General features: G+C 30.5%; 1 protein-coding gene across 1 annotated transcript in view; it reads right to left on the reverse strand.

Moving 5' to 3' along the window:
* CadN2 (Cadherin-N2) overlaps positions 1-20,825 on the reverse strand; it is a 168,152-nt gene that overhangs the window by 20,045 nt on the left and 127,282 nt on the right. The window contains exon 3 of the mRNA XM_077429427.1: positions 17,049-17,164. Within this exon, the coding sequence (XP_077285553.1) occupies positions 17,049-17,164 (116 nt within the window). The remainder of the gene's footprint in view (positions 1-17,048; positions 17,165-20,825) is intronic.

Raw genomic sequence — 20,825 nt, forward strand, 5'->3', positions numbered from 1 at the left:
TAGTATTAAACAAATAAATACATAAACCAGCAGCGTGGACTAGTGGTTAGCATATGTATATGCTTTCGAACACAGTGTTCACGGGTTCGAATCCCACTGGTTGCTTCTGGCCAGACCTTGGTTTGTGAATGCAGGTCGATTGTTTCCTATCAGAGTTTGCTAATTTATATGATTTTAATTAAAACGGTTCCAACTAATTAGCAACCTTTTACCAATTTTCAGCATCTCGAATAAATAATCAATTATAATGATTATTTATTAGTTTAAAGACTTCGATTAAGTCGCCTCTTATTCTTCTCGCTTCCAGTGTAGTAAGATTTATTCTTTCCAATTTTTCGTTCTAAGAAAGTTATTTGTGTAACTCTCTTTTGTATCCTTTCGATACAAATAACGCATGTTTTTTTTTTTTAAATACGACATTGAATTTTGATGGCTTCGTCTCAATACTGAGAAATAATATATCCTATTATATATAAATAATATATAATAGTCATACATATATGAGTTATGCGCAAATTTAACAAATATTTTTTTGGAATCTTTTTATATACATATATTATTATTACGTGTACATAATATACAAACATTTTTACCTACATTTTGTTATAATTATTTTTATATTTATAACATATAAAAATATCCTGGCATAAACATGCCAAGTATTGATTTCAATTTACAATCATGTATAAAGAAATTGTTTTCCTCTACATATACATACATATGTATATATATATATATACATATGTATGTACATTATATGGTCTCCCTATCAACTTCGTTACTCTCTAATGTTGGAACGAGTCCAAAGGAAATTCCTTAGATTTTTATATCTGAAGACATTTGGATTTTATCCATATCTGTTCCCTAGTGCCTTTGTCTTGGGATCTTTGGGTTTCAACTCCCTGGCAAAGAGAAGAGATTTATTTCTTGGGAAACATTTCGTAAAATTACTTAGAGGAGAGATTCACAATCCCACTATCCTGGAGAAACTAAAATTCTGGGCCCCGGAAAATCGTAGAGTTTTAAGAAAACATGATATATTTTTACCAATTAGGGCTAAATCAAACGTGCTCATGAACTCCCCCCTCTCGAGAGCTGTTCGACTCCTTAACTTACTGGCACATTACTTGGACCTATTCGATGCCAGTTATGTTGAGTTGGTGGAACACATCCTAAATAGCACGATATAAATTTTTCAATCTTATTTCTTTGTTTTTATTTTGTGTACATATTTTTTACTTGATTTTTATTATTTTTTTATGATGTTTTTTTTTTTATTTATGATGTTTTTTTTGTAATTTTTATGATTTTTATTATTTGTATTAAAATCACATTGACGCTTTGGGGCAACCTGTCAAGTCTCTGTGGTATTGATTTTTTAAAATAAATAAATAAATAAATAAATAAATAAATATATATATATATATATATATATATATATATATATATATATATATATATATATATATATATACATTGTTTGTTTGGCAGTGTAATAGTTTTCCATTAACGAGTTTCGAGTTCATATTTTTGGCCAAGTTTGTGTAAGATCTGTTACTTAAACATGCTATTATTTCAAAAGATCTTTTATCGTATTCTATATCTTATGTCTTATATCTTATGAAACATGATATATTTCCACCTAAAATTAGAATCACTTAATATTTATTATGTGTACCAGCGGCGTTTCGAGACTTTTAAAAGAGTTTAATTAAAATATTTTAGGGGAATAGCTATTATTAACTATTTTAGTACATCTACAAAGTTCGACGACGGCACGCCACTGGTAATGAAAAATAAATATATATACATATTTATTTTTCACTAGTGGTTTTACCCAGCTTCGCTCGGTATTTGTAATACAAACCGCTTAAACATAGCTAATCTAATAGTAAACATTTGATTAAATTTATTTTATTTTATTTAAATTTATTTAACATTCTACGAACCAAAACTTACTTACACACAAACATACAAAGTCTCTTTCGAAATTGTATATCAGATTTAAAAATTGCAATACATCAGAGAGACTGAATACATATAATAAAGATACAAGTTTAGCATGAAATTAATACCATGTAAAAACAGTTTTTTAAAAACATACCTCTTCTTTGTATATAAAATTATTATTTTGAATAAAATTACCAATAATTTTATTTTACTACCGCCATTTACATATGTTTAAAACTAAAAACTGGATAGACGTCAGGCACTTATCAGAAATTCAAATTTTGCACCATCGTAACGGCGGAGGATCCATTTACCAAAATGAGCAACATGGCAAAGTATGAAAACGATCGAATAAGAGGCAAATCTTTTCCTGAATTGTAATCGTAAGTGAAACGTAAAGGAGGTATATAATAGAAATAGTATTTATAATTGTATTTAAGTTAATCATTGTCTTTTAACTATTTGTTTCTTTGTTTTTCATTATCTACTAGCATGTTGCCCTTTGAAATTTTAATGAGTAGTTTTGGATAGGAATTAATACGTGAGTTCATATTTAAGTTTCATAATTTATTTTTAACTTAAGTTTCATAATTAGCCAGCAGCATAGCTCGGTCGTTAAGCTTCTGCTTAGCGTCAAGAAGGTGCCGGGTTCAATCCCTGAATGAAAATGAATTTTTCAGAGTATGCTGTTGGTCAAACCTGGATTTGTGAATTTATCAGAGTTTGCCAATTTTCTCTGATTTCATTGTTGAAACGGTTACCGGAAAAAAAATTGGCTAAAAATTCTTCCTACCTACTATGTCACCACTATTTGAAGTTTGATTGATGTACAATAAAATTTATGTACAATTCATAGATGTCTCTTTAATTTGCGAGTTTTCCAGTGTCTCGCAATTCAACGACTTGTAATAAAAATGCTGCATTTGTATTTGTAATTGGCCAGGAAGGCGCATTGGGATATACCTGTAAGGCCTTCCTGGTATATATGTAAAATAAATAAATAACTTAAGCGCAAGCTGTCGAGCTTTTCAAAAGAAGCGATAGGCATCGCCACTGCGATTAATTTGACTAAAGCGTTTTGTTTCACATCCGATCTAGACTCACTTTCCTCCATAAAAATTAAAACTTTAATAATGTAACGTCATTAGTGTGCTTTGAAAGACTATGAGAACGGGAACATGACTGTATTCATAACTCAATCTGACCAAATTGTGGTTTTATACGCTATACGTCAATCTATTGAATATGTATAAGTGTGCCTTTTCAAGAAATTTCTGCAATACGATATTCTGTTTACGACCCTTCGTATTTCCATGGGCTTCCGTTTGCTTTAAAGTTCAGTCTTTTCAGTTAAAAAATTGAAAGCTTGCACCCAACCAATGGTGGTTTTTGATATTGTGGCGAAGTGTGATGCCCTGGAGCGACCCATAACGAGGTAGACTTCGTGTTTTGCGCCCTGTGGAGGAAGGAAAAGAACTTGGCAAGATGTTGTTTATTATTCTTATAAGTCTTTATTAACTTCAACTCCGAAAGAAAGTTTTTCATGCGCTGTCGTTATGTCCGCGGGGAATATACCAGTTTTTCCGTAATAAAACACGACTCGGCCATTTTATTAAATTTCACATACAATGTGATTCATATTACTCTCCGTATATATATATATATATATATATATATATATATATGTACATATGTAGGTATATATTTTTCATTTTCGAAAAAAATACATGTTTTGATTTGCAAATATTTACGCATTTTAATATTCACGTCTGATCGTCGTGGACAAAACGAAAAGAGTACACATAAATACAACGTAAAGATTTATATCGTTTAATAATATAGGGTAATAAATCATGGCCCTTTTAATCGCAATCACGCGTCAGAATATAATCCAGTACGGCTATCATAAATTTTTTCTAAATACAAATATTGAATGAAATTCACGTCGATGTATCTTACTCACTGTATTTCAAAAGCCCGGATTTTTACATCGGCGCAAGTGTATGAAATTGATCGTCTATGTACTTTTTTAGGTAGGTAGATGTCTTTAAAACGATAAGCGAAGTGGAAAATCGGCGGATAAGTCATCGTTGAATCCTTTGATGTATGTAAGCAAGATCTAGAGCGGATCACAGAGCATTACTTTATTTGGTAGGTAAATAGATTTAAAGCGATTTGAGAATTCCAGAGTGAATCACTTGAATTTCTCGATATAAAAGTGCAATCTTGGTTCGATTTGGCGATATTGAAGTGCATCTTGCTGAATATTCCACGGAATATATTCCTCATTTGGATTCAACTCACAATCTTTGCGTCAATAGGAATGCATTAGTGGTGCACCGTGTCTGAACGGATGCATAATATTGCAGGCGAGCCGCTTTTCACACTTCACAGACAGCTGGAAAACTCTTGTCGTACTCCAACGTCGCAACTCTCCACTTTTACGGAGAATGTCGCTGTGATTTTCTAGATTTTCAACACTTTTTGAAACACAGACTGGTGTAATTTGCGACGCTCAACTTTGAGAATCTCCGATTGTGTATGTATCTACATGTGTAAGACGTCTGCGGATTCTTTCTGTTTTGTACACGTTCTTTTATTATTCGTATGTTAATATATATGGAGGATTTTACTTGCGAATTTATAATATTTTTATATTTGTACATTTTTTTACGGTCGTGTAATGTATCGACTACAAATGAAACGATACTTGCATATATTGGGTATATGCTCGTCGCCACAAGCTAATCTCGATTTGAATCATCGGGATAGAAATAACTCCTTTACTCTTCAAATTTCTTTATAATTACAAAGTATTATCTTATCGTTAACTGTCCATTTTGTATTAATAAATTATTGAAAATTAAAATTGTAGCTAGAATGAGTGTCATCAAACAATATTTCTGTGATAAGCCCTTTATATGCTTGATATGTTAGTATTAGAAGATATTTTTAATTTTTTGATTTTTAAATGCTTTTATTATTACGAAATTATGTTCACAATACATCTTATATTTATTTTAATAGCTACTGATCTACTGATCATTTTCTATTTTACAATTTTAATTTAATTTTGTTAATAATCATAGTATTATATTATTCTAATGTTAATATATGTACAGCATAATAGGAAAAAGAGCTCATTTGAAGATATAAAACTATATTTATATGTATAGAAATTAAAATAATAATGTATGATGCAGTATATTTTATTTTTATAAGCCTCGTTAAATAAAATAGATTCATTCTAAATAATAGAAACTAATATTTAAGACACCGTCTCGTCCATTCGCAAGCCGCACCTCTGGAGTGCGGTTTTGCATTAACGTGTATTGATGACCAAAATGAGCAATATGGCAAAGTATGAAAACGATCGGATAAGTGATAAAAATGACCACTAACACGAAAGCCATGTGAAACGTAAAGGAGGTATGTAATAAAAATGAACTACGACCTAATACAGCTCGCGTGGCGAACACTTCTGTACGTACCCATACATACGCGTATAGATTGAATTTGCGTCAGGCCGAATAAATATATTGTGCGAGTTTAAATGGTGATTTTGAATGAATTCGACTCAAATTACAAATCAATTTGTTGTTCGACGTCCTTGTGTGTCTTCACGAGACGATTTATCAAGTGTTTTCAATTAGGGCTTCCAGTCAGCACGTAGTTTCCCTCTGTCTCTCTCTCCCCAGGACCGAATTGGCGTCGACTAATTTCGAAGTCAATATCTCGCAGAATGGCCACAGAGAGACAAATTGAACTTTTGCAGTTGTTAGGGGCTTGGAAGCTTACCAAACGTGCGAGCTTTATTTTTCCGACGGATATGCACCCTCGTACTGCGGACACCTCTGGTACTACATACATAGGTGTGACCCACATACAAAGTGTGCAAGGTACGAGTATAACAAACAGATATTTTTCACACTGCATTTTCCTTTTTTGATGCAGAGCGCACTTTCTTTATTCCCCTCGAAAGTATTCTTTGAAAAATACAAACGCTGCCGTCGGTCTTGGAGCACGCCATAAATGGAATAATACATCACGGATTGTCCGCGGAATGAAATGTATAAAACAGAGCAGACATTTTATTTGCGGCCGCAATAATAAATGATTTTCCGTGGGTTTTTCTATTTTTTTTTTACGCACGATGCTATTTGTGGATTATGATTTCTGATTGTTTAAATATGATTTTGCATTTTTTTTTTGCAATGAAATGTCGATTGCAGATAGTATCATTTGAATGCTCTGCTTTTTTTTTAATTATACCAGTCCAATTATACCAATTACACTGTTCGACAAATGACGACTTTTTTTTAACGGATTAATAACAAAAATTATATTGATAACTTGTTTAACTCGATAAAATAAACGAATTTTTGTTATTAATCCACAAGAATTTTATTTAATTCTCATATAAAGACAATTTAATATAATATTATCCCTATTAATTCAATTCAGATTCGTGTGAATACGAGTAAATACTAGTACGAGCTTTTATCTCGCAATTTTACCGATTTAAAATTCAGCACACTTCCAATTAACCATTTTAAACGAAAACAGAAAATAGTGTGGCCAGAAAACTATCTCAATAAACATGTTCCAATAGAAAATACTCAATATAAAATATTATTAACAGTGGAAAAAAATACCAAGTGAAAATACGTACTTTTGACTTTTGATTTGAACTGGACGACTACTTAGAGAGATTTGAAAGCTGAAAAGTACTACAAATGAAAGATAAAATACCTGGCTATAGATTTCAGTATGCATTTTGAACAGAAAATTGACAGATTTTGAGACATCGACCGAACAACACCAAGATATAGAAAAATCGCGCGATTTAAAAAACACATATATCTCCGAATCTCGAGCCAATCAACATTTTTTATTACCAGATTCGTGTTTATTAAGATCTATAAAAAAAGTCATATGTCGTCTCTGAACCATTTTTCCAGTCGAACAGTTCGAATAAGTTCGATCGACCATTCATATATGTATGTATATAACTACAGCATAGTGCTCTAGTAGAGCTATTGCATACCAGTAGAGAGGTCGTGGGTTTAAGCTCCGGCCAAATTCGCTGCTGGTGAGATTTTGCGGATATTAGAATAGTCTCCTGTTAGAATTTTTCGATTTTCCTAGCCTAAAGCAGCGTGTATTAGTGGTTAGCATATTATGCTTTCGAGCAGAGTGGTACCACGGTTCAATTCCCACTAGTAGCTGTTGGCCATGCCTTGATTTGTGACTCCAGGTCGATCGTTTCTTATGAGAGTTTGCCAATTTTTCTGATTTCCATTGAAACGGTTCCTGTAAATTGGCATTTCCTTTCCAATCTCTTTTGCAAATCTCAAGTTATTCAGCGTCTTGAGGTTTGCTGATTTCTATATAATAAAATGTTGCAAAAATTTCTCCATAGATGTCACTGTGGATAGGGTTTCTGGACTCGACTCGACCCGGACTCAACCCGGCCGGGTAAAGACTTAAAACCCGCCGGATCCGGGTATTTAAAATTTCGAGTATTAACGTAAAAATTCAAAATGACTTTCAGTTGATACATTGAAAATATCCAAATACGTATGTATGTGTTATTTATAGATTATGCGTGTACGTTATTTATATATGAACTTATTTGTTCGAGAACTTGATTTTACGACTTGTGAGTTCCGAGAAAACTGCGAACATGAAACGGATTTTGCAAATACTAAAAATAAATACCGAAAACGATACGGCTTACGGAAATTTGGCTAAATTTAGAATTTCACCCTTATAGAGTGTACATATTTTTAGAATTTTGCCTTAGACTGCTGTAAGACTTATTAGACTTAACTTACTGTTAGACTTCAGAGTGTAAACATCGTTTCAACATTATCATCATCATCATCATCATCATACCTGATTAATATCAAATAAATTTTCATATCATCATATCAAATAAATTTTATTAAATAAATATGATTTATATCATAATATTCATATAATATTTTAAATATATATCAAATAAATTTAAATAAAATAAAACTATTCAAATAAATTTAATAAAATGTTTACTATTAGATTAGTCATGTTTAAGCGGTTTAAATTACAAATACCGAGCGAAGCTGGGTAAAACCACTAGTTATTTATATATGTAAGCTTTCAAAAAACAAAGTTCAATTTTGAAACGTGTTTTGAAATAAAAAAATAAAGAAAAAATGACCGTCAAAGGATTATGATAAATCCTTGTAAAAAAATATAAATGATCTATTAAAGAAATAAGCTCGGTTTAATGCTTCTTTTCCATTGGAAATGAAAAAGTTCGAACAAACTCTCAAGTATTTTGATACGTCAATGCATAAAAAATATGATTTAACGTATTTCCCTTGAATATTATCCCTTGAATAAAATCATTGAAATTTAAAATAATAAAAAGGTTTTCTTTCAATGATTTTTCTATGAATGAGTGGGTGCAATTTTTCTAGCTTAAGATTTTATTGGTTTTTGCTTGCATTTTAAACTTAGCGTCAAATTTTTATCTCACGATGAAATTAAATAATATTATTGAAAAATAATATGATTTAATTTATTTTTATATGACATTTATTTCATTTTGAATATTTTAAATCGGACTAACGAATGCATAGCCGACTTTGCTCGTGGTTTTTCAATTTAATTAGAGATTTGTTTGAGGAACTCGAGCTTTTTGTATTCAATTATGAATATACATACATACATACATATGTATATAGCCCAGTTTTTTGCATGCACAAATGAACCGTACTATTCTATTTTTTTTATCCAGTCCAACTGTCAGTTGTAATCATACAAATTAAAACAAACAAATACAAAAATTTGTTTTATACATTATTACAGCGACCATAGTGCCACTTTTATAAATATGTACATACATGTATGCATATCATCAACACAGGATGTCATTCTTCTTTAGTGTAATTATTATGCCAGTTGGCAAAAGTAGGCCACCCCAACTAATTCGACTTATAAATGTTGTTAGTCTTGGAGCAAATGCGACTGGCGCTAATGACTTGCATGTATTATCATAATCATCAACATTACCGGATATTCTTGAACACCCTCCTTCGCTTACATACATACATACATATATGTAGGTATATATATATATATATTTGTTGATATCATATCTAACAGTGTGAGTTATCTAATCAACGGCGACGTCTTCAGGTGTCTGAGATGAAGTAAATTACATGCTGATTCAATTATTCCATGATGATGATACCTCGACTGGATACGATAACCTGTACGTCAGCGTGTTTGCTATTTTTGTTTGACATTTTAAATTAATTTGCCGCCGCTTTAATCGTGACCGGATAACTAAATTGGATTTCGTTTGAATACATTATGCTGGATGATTGCGAAAATTATTAAAACAATTCAATCAAAACTAAATAGACTTTTCAATTTTATCAAAATTTGAATTTTCACGAATTAATTACTCGAAAGGTCTTATACATATAACCCTATTATTTATTTAACTGAAATTTTGATGAGATTTCACTCAAGCTATACCTATACAAATGAAGTCTGGCAAGTTCAATGTGACCTATAGAATTTTGGTCGTTGCTTTGATTAGTAGACGCCTTAATCGGATGCAGCACTCAGTGCAATTAAAGTCAAAGGACTAAAACCCAGGAATGAAGCATTGGGTACCATTAGAGAGACCAAGGTCGTAATTTAGGTTAATGTAAACTAATTTCGTGTGTTGTTTTGCAATTCAAACAACGCAAGATGTACGGTTATGGCCGTTCAGCTCGAAAATGCGACAGGCTTTTTAATCACTCGATGCCGAGAGGGCGGAAGCTGTTGACATTTAAAAGAAAGTCGAAATAAAAGCGGCGAAGAGGACAAAGGCGATTACATTTTTCGCGAATTGCATACAAATGCATTCAGATATCAAATTAACATTAACTTTTGGAGAGCCGGAGGGGTTAAGGACTTTAAGGGGATTAAGCTCGGACTAATTACAAATTTCTCTTTGTTCTTTGCACGTATTATGAGAGTAACTTTTTGTAGCTCATTTATTTACTGAGATTTCACACTGGATAAGCCAATGGGGGAAATTTTAGATTAGAGAAAAATTAATGTAAAAAACAATGTTTTCGCTCATGTATAAAACATTGAGTAATAATCGAGAATGATCTCTTTAAAAGGCAACGCTATTTATTTGATCAAAATTTAGATTTAACCAAGATTTAGGAAAATTAAAAAAATTACAAATTAAAGCTATGAGAGGTATTTTGAATGTGGGTAGTTTAAAAGAATCAGAAGTGTGTTAGATGAATTGGGATGGATGAGTATTAGAGTTTAAATCTTAGTCATTAAACTAATTCTACTTATTATATTTAATACTTACTTAGTACTTAGTACTAATACTTAGTACATTACTTAATACTTAGTACATTTAATTCTTAGTCTTTTGTTTATAATTTAGATCATGCATTACTAACAAACTAACCAGTAGATTCTATGACAGAATCACTAATAACCATACTAACATACTTGGGAAGAGTTTCGGTGATTACATCAAAAAGTCTATACCTTTCAGGTATAAACACAGATTATCTAAACACAATCTGCTTTAGATCGTCGACTTTAGAGAGTCTTTAATTAATATTGTGTATAGTTGTATTATGAGCATTTAAAAGAATTGTAAATAGTCTTTTAAGATATTTTTCCAATTATGCTGTACATTAATATTAGAATAATATAATACTATGATTACTAACAAAATTAAATTCAAATTGTTAAATAGAAAATGATCAGTGGATCAGTAGCTATTAAAGTAGATATACATAGTTATAAGATGTATTGTGAACATAATATCGAAATAATAAAAAGCATTTAAAAATCAAAATCAAATAAGTTAGATCATAAGTTATTACCCAAGTATTTTAAGGATTATGCAATAAGAAATATAGATATCCATAGTTATTATACTAGAAATTAGAACAATTTAGTTGTACATAGGTTGAGTAAGGAAAAATAATACAGCTGCTCGTGTTTGTCGCAGGGGTGTGTGCTCATGTACAATGCCCTCCCTGAGTGCATCAGGTCTTCTATGATCGTGGATGCATTCTTGCGAGGTACGAGAAGACACCTCTGTGCATATAAATTTATATATAAAATTTTACAGTTATGTAATTATGAATGTATTTTTAAATTAGCTAGATAGCTAAAATTATATAAATAAATAAATATTACGAAGCAATACATCTGATAAAATTTCAACGATTTTCATATTTTATGCGCTTTGAATTCAAAATGAAATGAATCAATTCAAAGTTGTATAAAAGGCTTAAAAAATTCCTAAAAATCAAATTTAAATTCTTTGATCGTACTATATTCATTCGAAAGTCAAATACTGACTAACTTAACTAGGTTTTTATGGAAAAAGTATTGAAAATAGGTTTAAGAGAAGTTCGACTCTATTGACTATGAGTCGAAATAATAACCAAATCCTTACAAATGCTTCAAAGATGCTTGACGGACTATTGGCCGAATGACCAATTGGACACTAGGTTGACCCCAAGGCTAAGCATATATCGTTTTATGCTCTGTAAAAGGAAGATTATTATTCAACGTTTTAAATGTCACTTAAATTGACTCATAAACCCTGAACATGAGGCTACCAACTCATACTATGCAACATGAGGCTAAGGAGGATAGCCAGAAAGTGAAATACACGTGTATGAGGTAAAACTAGAGTAGCTTCTGTAGTAGAAGGTAGTTCAAGTGCTGGAATGGTACCCAAGAGTATGGACATGAGGCCGACAAACATTTGATCGAATTAATTTTTAATTGTTTTAATTGATATGTTGGAGTGATTTCGCAATTATTATTTTTTTCATTTTGTATAAAAATATGCGTTTTGTTCAAAATCTATTTGTATTTAGGAAATAGTAAATGATAAAAATGAAAAATAATATTTATATTGAGTAAATAGTAGATGATAAAAACGATGTTTGCGTTTTGTTCGAAATCTATTCGTATTTAGTAAATAGTAGATGATTAAAACGAGGTTTGAGGCTTAAGAGGGCTGGACACCAGCGCCTTGACCATACAAACGTATTACACTTCTCCCTTCCTCAATTATGGCACTAGAGAAATTATTTTTTAATATGCTATGGATATCTATCATTGGCATGCATCTGTGCTTTTATTTTTTTGATTAGTTATTTTTTATAGGAGCTAGGAGCCGCCAAACATCTATGAAATCGCCTCTTTTTTACACCCACGAAAAGAGTCCAGCGTGCTTATTTAACGGTCGATTTAAAAAAAAATACGAGCACAGTTGTATAGAAAATATCTTTCTCATACCGATGATGAATGTTTTTAAAAATTGGTCCAGTTTCGGAGGAGAATACGAAACCTTGATTTTGTCGATTTAAAATACGTATTATCTGGTCGAAGCGCATCTGTCGCATTCACTCAATATATATATTGTTATATATTGTCGCATTCACTCAATATATACATTTACTCAATATATATATCAAAGAAAGGAACGGCAACAAAATTAAGGTTTCGGGTGTACAGCCCTCTTAATTTTAACCAATTCAATTTTTAATTTGAATTTTCTTCTTTTTTTATTTCTAATAAGAAAAAGTAGTAATTAAATCCATAAGAAAAATTAATTAAATTAATAAATATTTTTTTTGGCCAGTATGTGAATGGTTGTTAAATAAAATTAAATGTGCTTTTATATATTTTATATGGATGTATGTATGTTTATATAAAATGTGTGTTATTTATGTATATATATATATATATATATATATATATATATATATATATATATATATATATATATATATATATATATATAAATATATATATAGTGTCATATTGGCGTAATCTGTGAAGTCGCTGGTATATGTTTATTAAAATAAACATAAAATATAATGACCTGAAATATAAATATAAAGCACCAAACCAAAGTATGTGTTCGTCATTATTGAATTTTGTTTTATTCTTATTTTATACTATTTTTACATACCTACTTTACGTTTCGCCTACTACTTAAAGTTTGCCTCTTATCCGATTGTTTTCATACTTTGCCATATTGCTCATTTTGGTCATCAATATAAGTAAATAGAGCCTCCACCATTACGATAGAGATAAAATATCGTATAAGAAGCATTTCAGTTCCAAAGATTTTTAATCTCGGTGACAGTTGGTAGTCATTAATTTTATGCATAGATGGCGGTAGTAAAAAAAAATATTGGTGTTTTTATTCAAAATAATAATTTTATATACAAATTATACAAGAGGTATGTTTTTAAAAAACTTTTTTTTTTATATTAATTATTAACAAAGCAATGGCATTATAATGAAAATAATAATCTGCAACGATATTTTATTTTTATTTTATTTATTCCTTTATATTATCATCAGATTCATTCACAGTCATTCTCCATCCAATGTTGAATAGAAATAAGTGCAATGCAATTAAAAATTTCAATCGGCCAAATTTCCGTTCAGCCAAATGTTCATCGGCCTCATGTTCGTTCGGCCAAAAGTCTGTCAGTGGAATATCCATTCGGCCAAGCGTCCGTGAGTCAATTGTCCATTCGGCCAAAAGCCCGTGAATACCTAAGAGAGAGATTTTTCGTTTAATATCAAAATGTTCTTAAAAATGCCACTTGAAATCTTCATCGTGCATAATTTTTTCCCATAGCTGAAGTTTTACAGTTAAGACGGAAGTTATATCTGTTGCGAAATGTGGGTCAAACTACATACATACATATATGTATACCTTACAAAGACAAATTTTAATGATTAGAGCTTGATCACAGTTTAAAAGCCGTTTGTATAAAAACTTACTTCTCTATTGTGTCCTTTCATACGAGGAGAATGAAAAAAAAAACCAAGTAGAAATTTTAATCTTGAACATTGTGTGCGGATGATCTGGTTGATTTAATTAAAACGATATTCCTATGTAGGATTGGAATCCATTAAAGCTCCGTAAATCCAGTTTGCGTCTAGAATTAATCACACTTCCTTATGTGTGTAATTTATACGTAAAATTATGCACGGTTTGTGTGCACGAAATAAATCAACCTTCACCGTAAATCCATATATTACACATTAATAGTTCGGTACAAGTATTAATTGCAATGCCAGATTATTAATCTGTTTGTTTGGATTCAGATTGCCGAACGAAGTCTCGAATTCGTCTGAATGCGATTTATTAATTAGTTATTGACGTTCGATTGATTAAAAAGATGTAATATTGAATCAAGGTAACGAATTAATTCGGCACATCAAATTATTCAGCCACCGTTAATTTGCATATTTTAGTCAGCCGGCTTACCCGGTTTACAGATGAATAATGGTACCGTTTTCCAGCCCCTATTTAATTTTCCGGTCGGATTTGATAATTTTTCATTGTTTTTTTCCGTAATGAAAACGTCAGGGTGAGGATTTCAATATTGACATTACATTTTTTTCTTTATATATAAATTAAAAGATAAGCGATTTCGAGATGGTCCAGATCTTGAATATGTCATATTGCCTGCTTTGCGTTTTCAAACGAATTCTTCATTTCTATTGTCTGTGCGTCGTTTAAATGTGCCGGGAATTTTATACGGCAATGAAAGAAAAATTCAACATTGTCTGTAGTTGATGAAGACGAATGCCTTGAAAATTATTTGAAATGGGTCAGAAATTTTTCCCATTATTGTTTTGTCCTCCATATACATATATTATATGTAGGTATGTAGCTGTACATATTATATTTCTCATCGTTCAGGTCACAATGGGCGTTTGGTCGTAAATATGAAAATTCTACTTAGCATGCGAGACCACGTCGTCGCAATATTGTGGCACTTGGTAATATTTAATAAATCAATTTAATTTATAAATTTAATCCTTGTACGTTTATGCACATATTAATCGTATCGCCAGGAAAATCTATACCGAAATTTCATACCGTGGAAATTTCCGAGATAATACAAATAATATAATGTCTCTTAGAACTGTATCATAAAGGTAATAAAGGAGCGCCTGCCGGGCTGAATTAAATTCCAAACGTGTTTTAGGGATTTTAGTATCATATTTTGTACGTATTTTTACGAAACGTATCGGATTTTTTTCTCAAATCATTTATTGTATATATATATATATATATATATATATATATATATATATATATATATATATATATATATATATATATATATATATATATAATACTAAGACGGCCTATTGGATTAATTCTAATACGCCTTCCTAGCCAATTATAAACATTGATAAACAATTTATAGAGCAATTTTACAGAGCATCATAGAGAAATCTATAGATAAATTTAACAAACGTTTTATACTAAGAAGGCCTATTGGATTAATCCTAATACGCCAATGAGCAATGATTATCGCTTTGAGCGCATCGCTCACACTACCATGATTATAATGTATAAATTTGTAGATTAGATGTACGATTTGAGAATAAAGCTTTCCAAAATAGTATATATTTTTATAACATTTATGTTATTACAATTTTTTTTACCAGGAAGGCCTAACAGGTAAACCCCTATGCGCCTTTCTGGCCAATTACAAATAATACAGCATTTTTATTATACAAGTCGCTGAATTACGAGACACTGAAAACTCGCAAATTAACGAGACATCTATGAATTGTACATACATTTTATTGTACATTAATCATACTCCAATAGTGGTGACATAGTAGGTAGGAAGGATTTTTAGTCAATTTTTAATCGGGAACCGTTTCAACAATTAAATCAGAGAAAATTTGCAAACTCTGATAGGAAACAATCGACCTGGAGTCACAAATATCCAGGTATGACCAGCAGCACTACAGATATATTCTTTTAAATCGAGGTCAGCTATATACTCGTTGAAATTGTGCACGAATATACTGAATAGTTTCGGGGGCTGTTGTCATTTTTTATATTGATAGATTCGGAAATGCCAGCTGCGGCCAATAATTGACAATGATGGTGGACAGGTCTAGCCCCAATTTCCATGGGTCCATTCATCACAGGGGCGTTACAGGGCGGCGGTCACTGTTAATATCACTTTTCTGGCAAGTATTCGCGTTTCAGGCAAATTCCGTGCCCGGTGAGTGATGATGGCCTCTCGTCCGGTTGACAGGTTTATTTGTGAGGACTCGCACACCCTGAATAATTATTGTTTCGGAAATCCATCAATAAAAACGAGCCACTCCCGTCGAACCAAGCCCTTTTCAGCTCTATGAATTTACTCGTCGGTCCGCCAAACAGTGAGGAAATGCTTACGTGTCTCATTTTGGGTGCCGCTTTAATCAAAAGTCAATAAATTACATTGAAACTCGTCTGTTATCTCCATATGTATGCATGTATATTGGCCTATGTTAGTTGAACTCTCCGCTTGAAAGCTACTTCTATTAATTTAATTGAAAATGCCGATGGAAACTTTTCGTTAATGTGTGTATGTATACTACATGTATGTACGTAATATGATTTAAATATATTCATACGAAACGAATGAGCCAAAAATGACTATTAAAAAACATATGAAAAAGTTTAAATTTTATACCGTGTCTCAATATTGAATTATGTGTTCTTTATTCAAATATCTAGAGACATATTCAAATTAGAGTTTGAAAAAAATATTTTTCACAAAGAAAAAGGCTAAAATTTTGGACTTTGTAACATTTCCTCTCTAATGTAACAATGATCATTTGCATACGAGAACAAAGTGTTCATATGAGAGAAGGAAATTCATTTTTCCACGACGTGGAAATCAATTTGCGAAGGAAATTTTTGCGAACGGCTTTCTAAAATACAAAAATTCTCAGAAATAAACATGAAAAGCTGTTTTCGTAGCTCTTTCAGTGTCTTTTCATTTTTCTCATATATGTACATACATATTACGTATAAATATTTTCGAACGTGAGAAATGTAATTATTTAAATCTGAGAAGAAAAAATGAAAACAAAGTATGCACAAAATTTTTACACACTAGCATGTTTTCATTAAGCATAAAGGAAAAAAATGGAAATTGTTATTAAATGAAAATAAATTATGTTTTAAAAAATAAATAGGAAGTAATAAAACTGTAAATTGAATAACTAACCTTTTTCTTGGTCTCATAATCCAAAGGGCTAGCCACATATATGGCTCCTGTTGTATTGGTTACACCAAAAGCTCCTCCTACGTTCCCTCCCGTAATCTCATATCGAATATTCGACGCTGAAACAATATAATAAATTCAATATTAGCATTGAAATCAAATAATATTTACGATCTTAATACATTTCATCAGATTTATTTTATTTATTTATTATTATTAAGTAGCAAATTGATGATGAATTATTTAAAATTATCAATTTGAAACTTAAACTAACAACTATAATATAACAAAACTATAATTAGTAACCCTAAATAATAGAATATAATTCCAAACATAGCATTTTATTAAAGTTACATATATATTTACGTAATCTTCCACAGAGGTATCCATTAACACCCCTTAAGAAAGCACCAATGTTACTAGCACCTCTAATGCTCTCAGGAAGGGCATTGTATATTTGAACACCCCTGTGGAAAACAACTCCGGCAGTTTTTGCTTTCTTAACTCTACCTATAATTAATTTATTCCTATTCCTTGTTTTATAATTATGTATATCTCTATTCCTAACTATATGATTATTAAAATATTTGGGTAATAGATTCTTATCTAGCTTATATATAAACTTTAAAGTGCTTACTTTAAGACTATTTCTAATGTCCAACCATTTCAATTCATCTAACATACTTCTTACATTCTTACGTTTCCTCAAATTCAAAATTGCACGCATTGCTCTATTCTGCACTTTCTGCAGTTTATCAATACACAAACCACTAAATAGATTGAGCACTGTAGCACAGTATACAGTATGAGGCCGTACAATACAATTATTTTATTTTATTTTATTTTATATTATATTTATTGAAAAATCAACAGACAGGATGTAAAAAAAAGATATGTATAAAAAAACAAATAGTAAATAAATAATATATGTAACATCCGAGTCCAATAACAGATTTTTACAAAAATGAAAAAGATAAATATAAAGAAAACAAATTAAAAAGTAAAGAATAAAGGCATGACAAAATATGTAGAACATTGCATAATTAAACTATAGTATTAAAATATTGGGAAAAGGTTATAAAATAGAATATAAGAAGAAATTGAAATTTACAAATATAAAACAAATGAAAAAGGTAAATACAAAATAAACAATATTTTATATATCAATATTTTACTTTTTATACTTAGTAAATTTTTTAACCTACAAAGTACACCAACTTATGTACAAAGATATGTATAAAAAAACAAATAGTAAATAAATAATATATGTTACATCCGAGTCCAATAACAGATTTTTACAAAAATGAAAAAGATAAATATAAGGAAAACAAATTAAAAAGTAAAGAATAAAGGCATGACAAAATATGTAGAACATTGCATAATTAAACTATAGTATTAAAATATTGGGAAAAGGCTATAAAATAGAATATAAGAAGAAATTGAAATTTACAAATATAAAACAAATGAAAAAGGTAAATACAAAATAAACAATATTTTATATATCAATATTTTACTTTTTATACTTAGTAAATTTTTTAACCTACAAAGTACACCAACTTATGTACAAAGATATGTATAAAAAAACAAATAGTAAATAAATAATATATGTTACATCCGAGTCCAATAACAGATTTTTACAAAAATGAAAAAGATAAATATAAGGAAAACAAATTAAAAAGTAAAGAATAAAGGCATGACAAAATATGTAGAACATTGCATAATTAAACTATAGTATTAAAATATTGGGAAAAGGCTATAAAATAGAATATAAGAAGAAATTGAAATTTACAAATGTAAAACAAATGAAAAAGGTAAATACAAAATAAACAATATTTTATATATCAATATTTTACTTAATTATTATACTATAATTTTAATAATTATTATACTCAATAAAGTTCTTAACCTACAAAGTACACCAACTTTTTTTGCTTTTTTTTCAATAATATAATCAGCGTGCACCTTAACCTTATTTGATTAACATGAATTGTTCATTTAAGATATTTTGAATAAATATAGTAAACAAATAAAAAAATTAACCATATAATTAACGTATAAACTATTTATGTAGGGATGCATATACATACATATAATCTTCTCCGAAATGATTGAATTCTTTCCGGGGTCGAATCTAAACCGGAAAGAACCACATTAAGCCTCCGCCTATATTTGGCTCAGATTCAAACGATGATATGGATTTAACGTTTAAGCTGCGTAAATGCGATACCGTTTTATTTAGCGATGTCGGTCGATAAAAGGTTAAATATATACAGAGCCATTTTGCTGTAATGTGGTGTAGCCAAAGTCGACACACAGAAAAAAGGAAAAGAAAAGAAACCACCGAGAAAAAGTGCACGATTTATATCAGACTTCCGCGCTTTAGTATTGACATAGCGAATACGCAAAAATTGCGACCGAATCTATTTGTTTTCTTTTTCTTATAAACAGGAAAGCTTATAAACAGGAAAAAAATGCTTTCAGAACAACGCAAACGAACACATGCCATCGTTCCGTGTATAATCTTTGCAAATTTGACGATCGTTACAACTTTAAGCGATATATTTTGGAGGCAATTTCGCCTTCAAATTGGATTATCGTTCTAAAGGGGAGTTGTTTTAATTGCGCCCTCGTCTGAAAGAGAAACTCGAAAGCAGGGGTGGCCAACCGTGTGTGAGGTGGAAGAATAGAGTGGCGTCACATTTAATCGAGGAGTATGTTACGCAACGAAGATTGTGTTATATGCGAGAGAGACGCATCTAACGCACTGTTACGCTGGGAACCAATTACTGAAAGCAAACAATTTTCCGCGTGAAAATAGTCACATGTTACGCACGTGCCTTGGGAAAATTTGACAAAATAAAACCAAAAACACTATAATCTGAAAACCTCTGCCGTGTCATAAACTTCGTTATTATTTAATTTAACAGCGTCGAAGCAAAATCCTTTGTGAAAAATTCGATTAAAATGCAAGTGACTTTCGCTGTGAGGGAAATTGTGTTATTAACAAGCAGATGTCATTATGAACTTCCTCTAACAAGGCGAGAGTAATTTTAGAGTACATAATATTAAAAATATGATAAAGTTTTATATGATTTCAATCGATGCCCGCCGTTTTACCAACTTGCAATATCTCGAGACTCGTTTTCTCAACTTTTCATCTGCAGGAGTTTGTATACTGTATACAATTTTATTTTTTTATACATGTATGTAATATCTTTAGTATACGAGTCTTATTGTCATCATTCGTAGATTTTTAAGCTATTGACACACCTTTAAAATATAAAAAAAAACCGTTGAAAAATCGATTCTTACTATATTTATTTAATAGCTAATGTTTATCTCGTATAATAAGTATTTCACTCTGTGAAACATTATCGTAAATGTATTAATCTTACATATGTATATAGATATGTACATACATATATACCAGGGAAGCCTGTGCCTTTCAGGTATATATGTATGTACATATGCTAACCATTGAATGCTGCTGGTTAATAAATTGATAAATTGACAAACTGACCATTCCAACTAACTGACCAATTCGAATATACAGTTGTATATTCGAATATACAGTCGAATATACTGAGTTACTGACCGTTTAATATAATTTAAATTAGCGACCAACTGTAATTAAAAACTGGCTAAATATTAAATTGACTTAAATTATGCGACAAAGAGATGTCGAGTTTTTATTTCAATAAACAAGAAATTTTCATTAATTAATTTTTCTGGTTTGAAAAAGTAAAAGTAATTGAATCTACGAATCTCTTGATTTGCCTA

This window comes from Arctopsyche grandis, chromosome 4 (genome assembly GCF_051622035.1).
Source record: "Arctopsyche grandis isolate Sample6627 chromosome 4, ASM5162203v2, whole genome shotgun sequence".
In the NCBI taxonomy this organism is placed as follows: domain Eukaryota; kingdom Metazoa; phylum Arthropoda; class Insecta; order Trichoptera; family Hydropsychidae; genus Arctopsyche; species Arctopsyche grandis.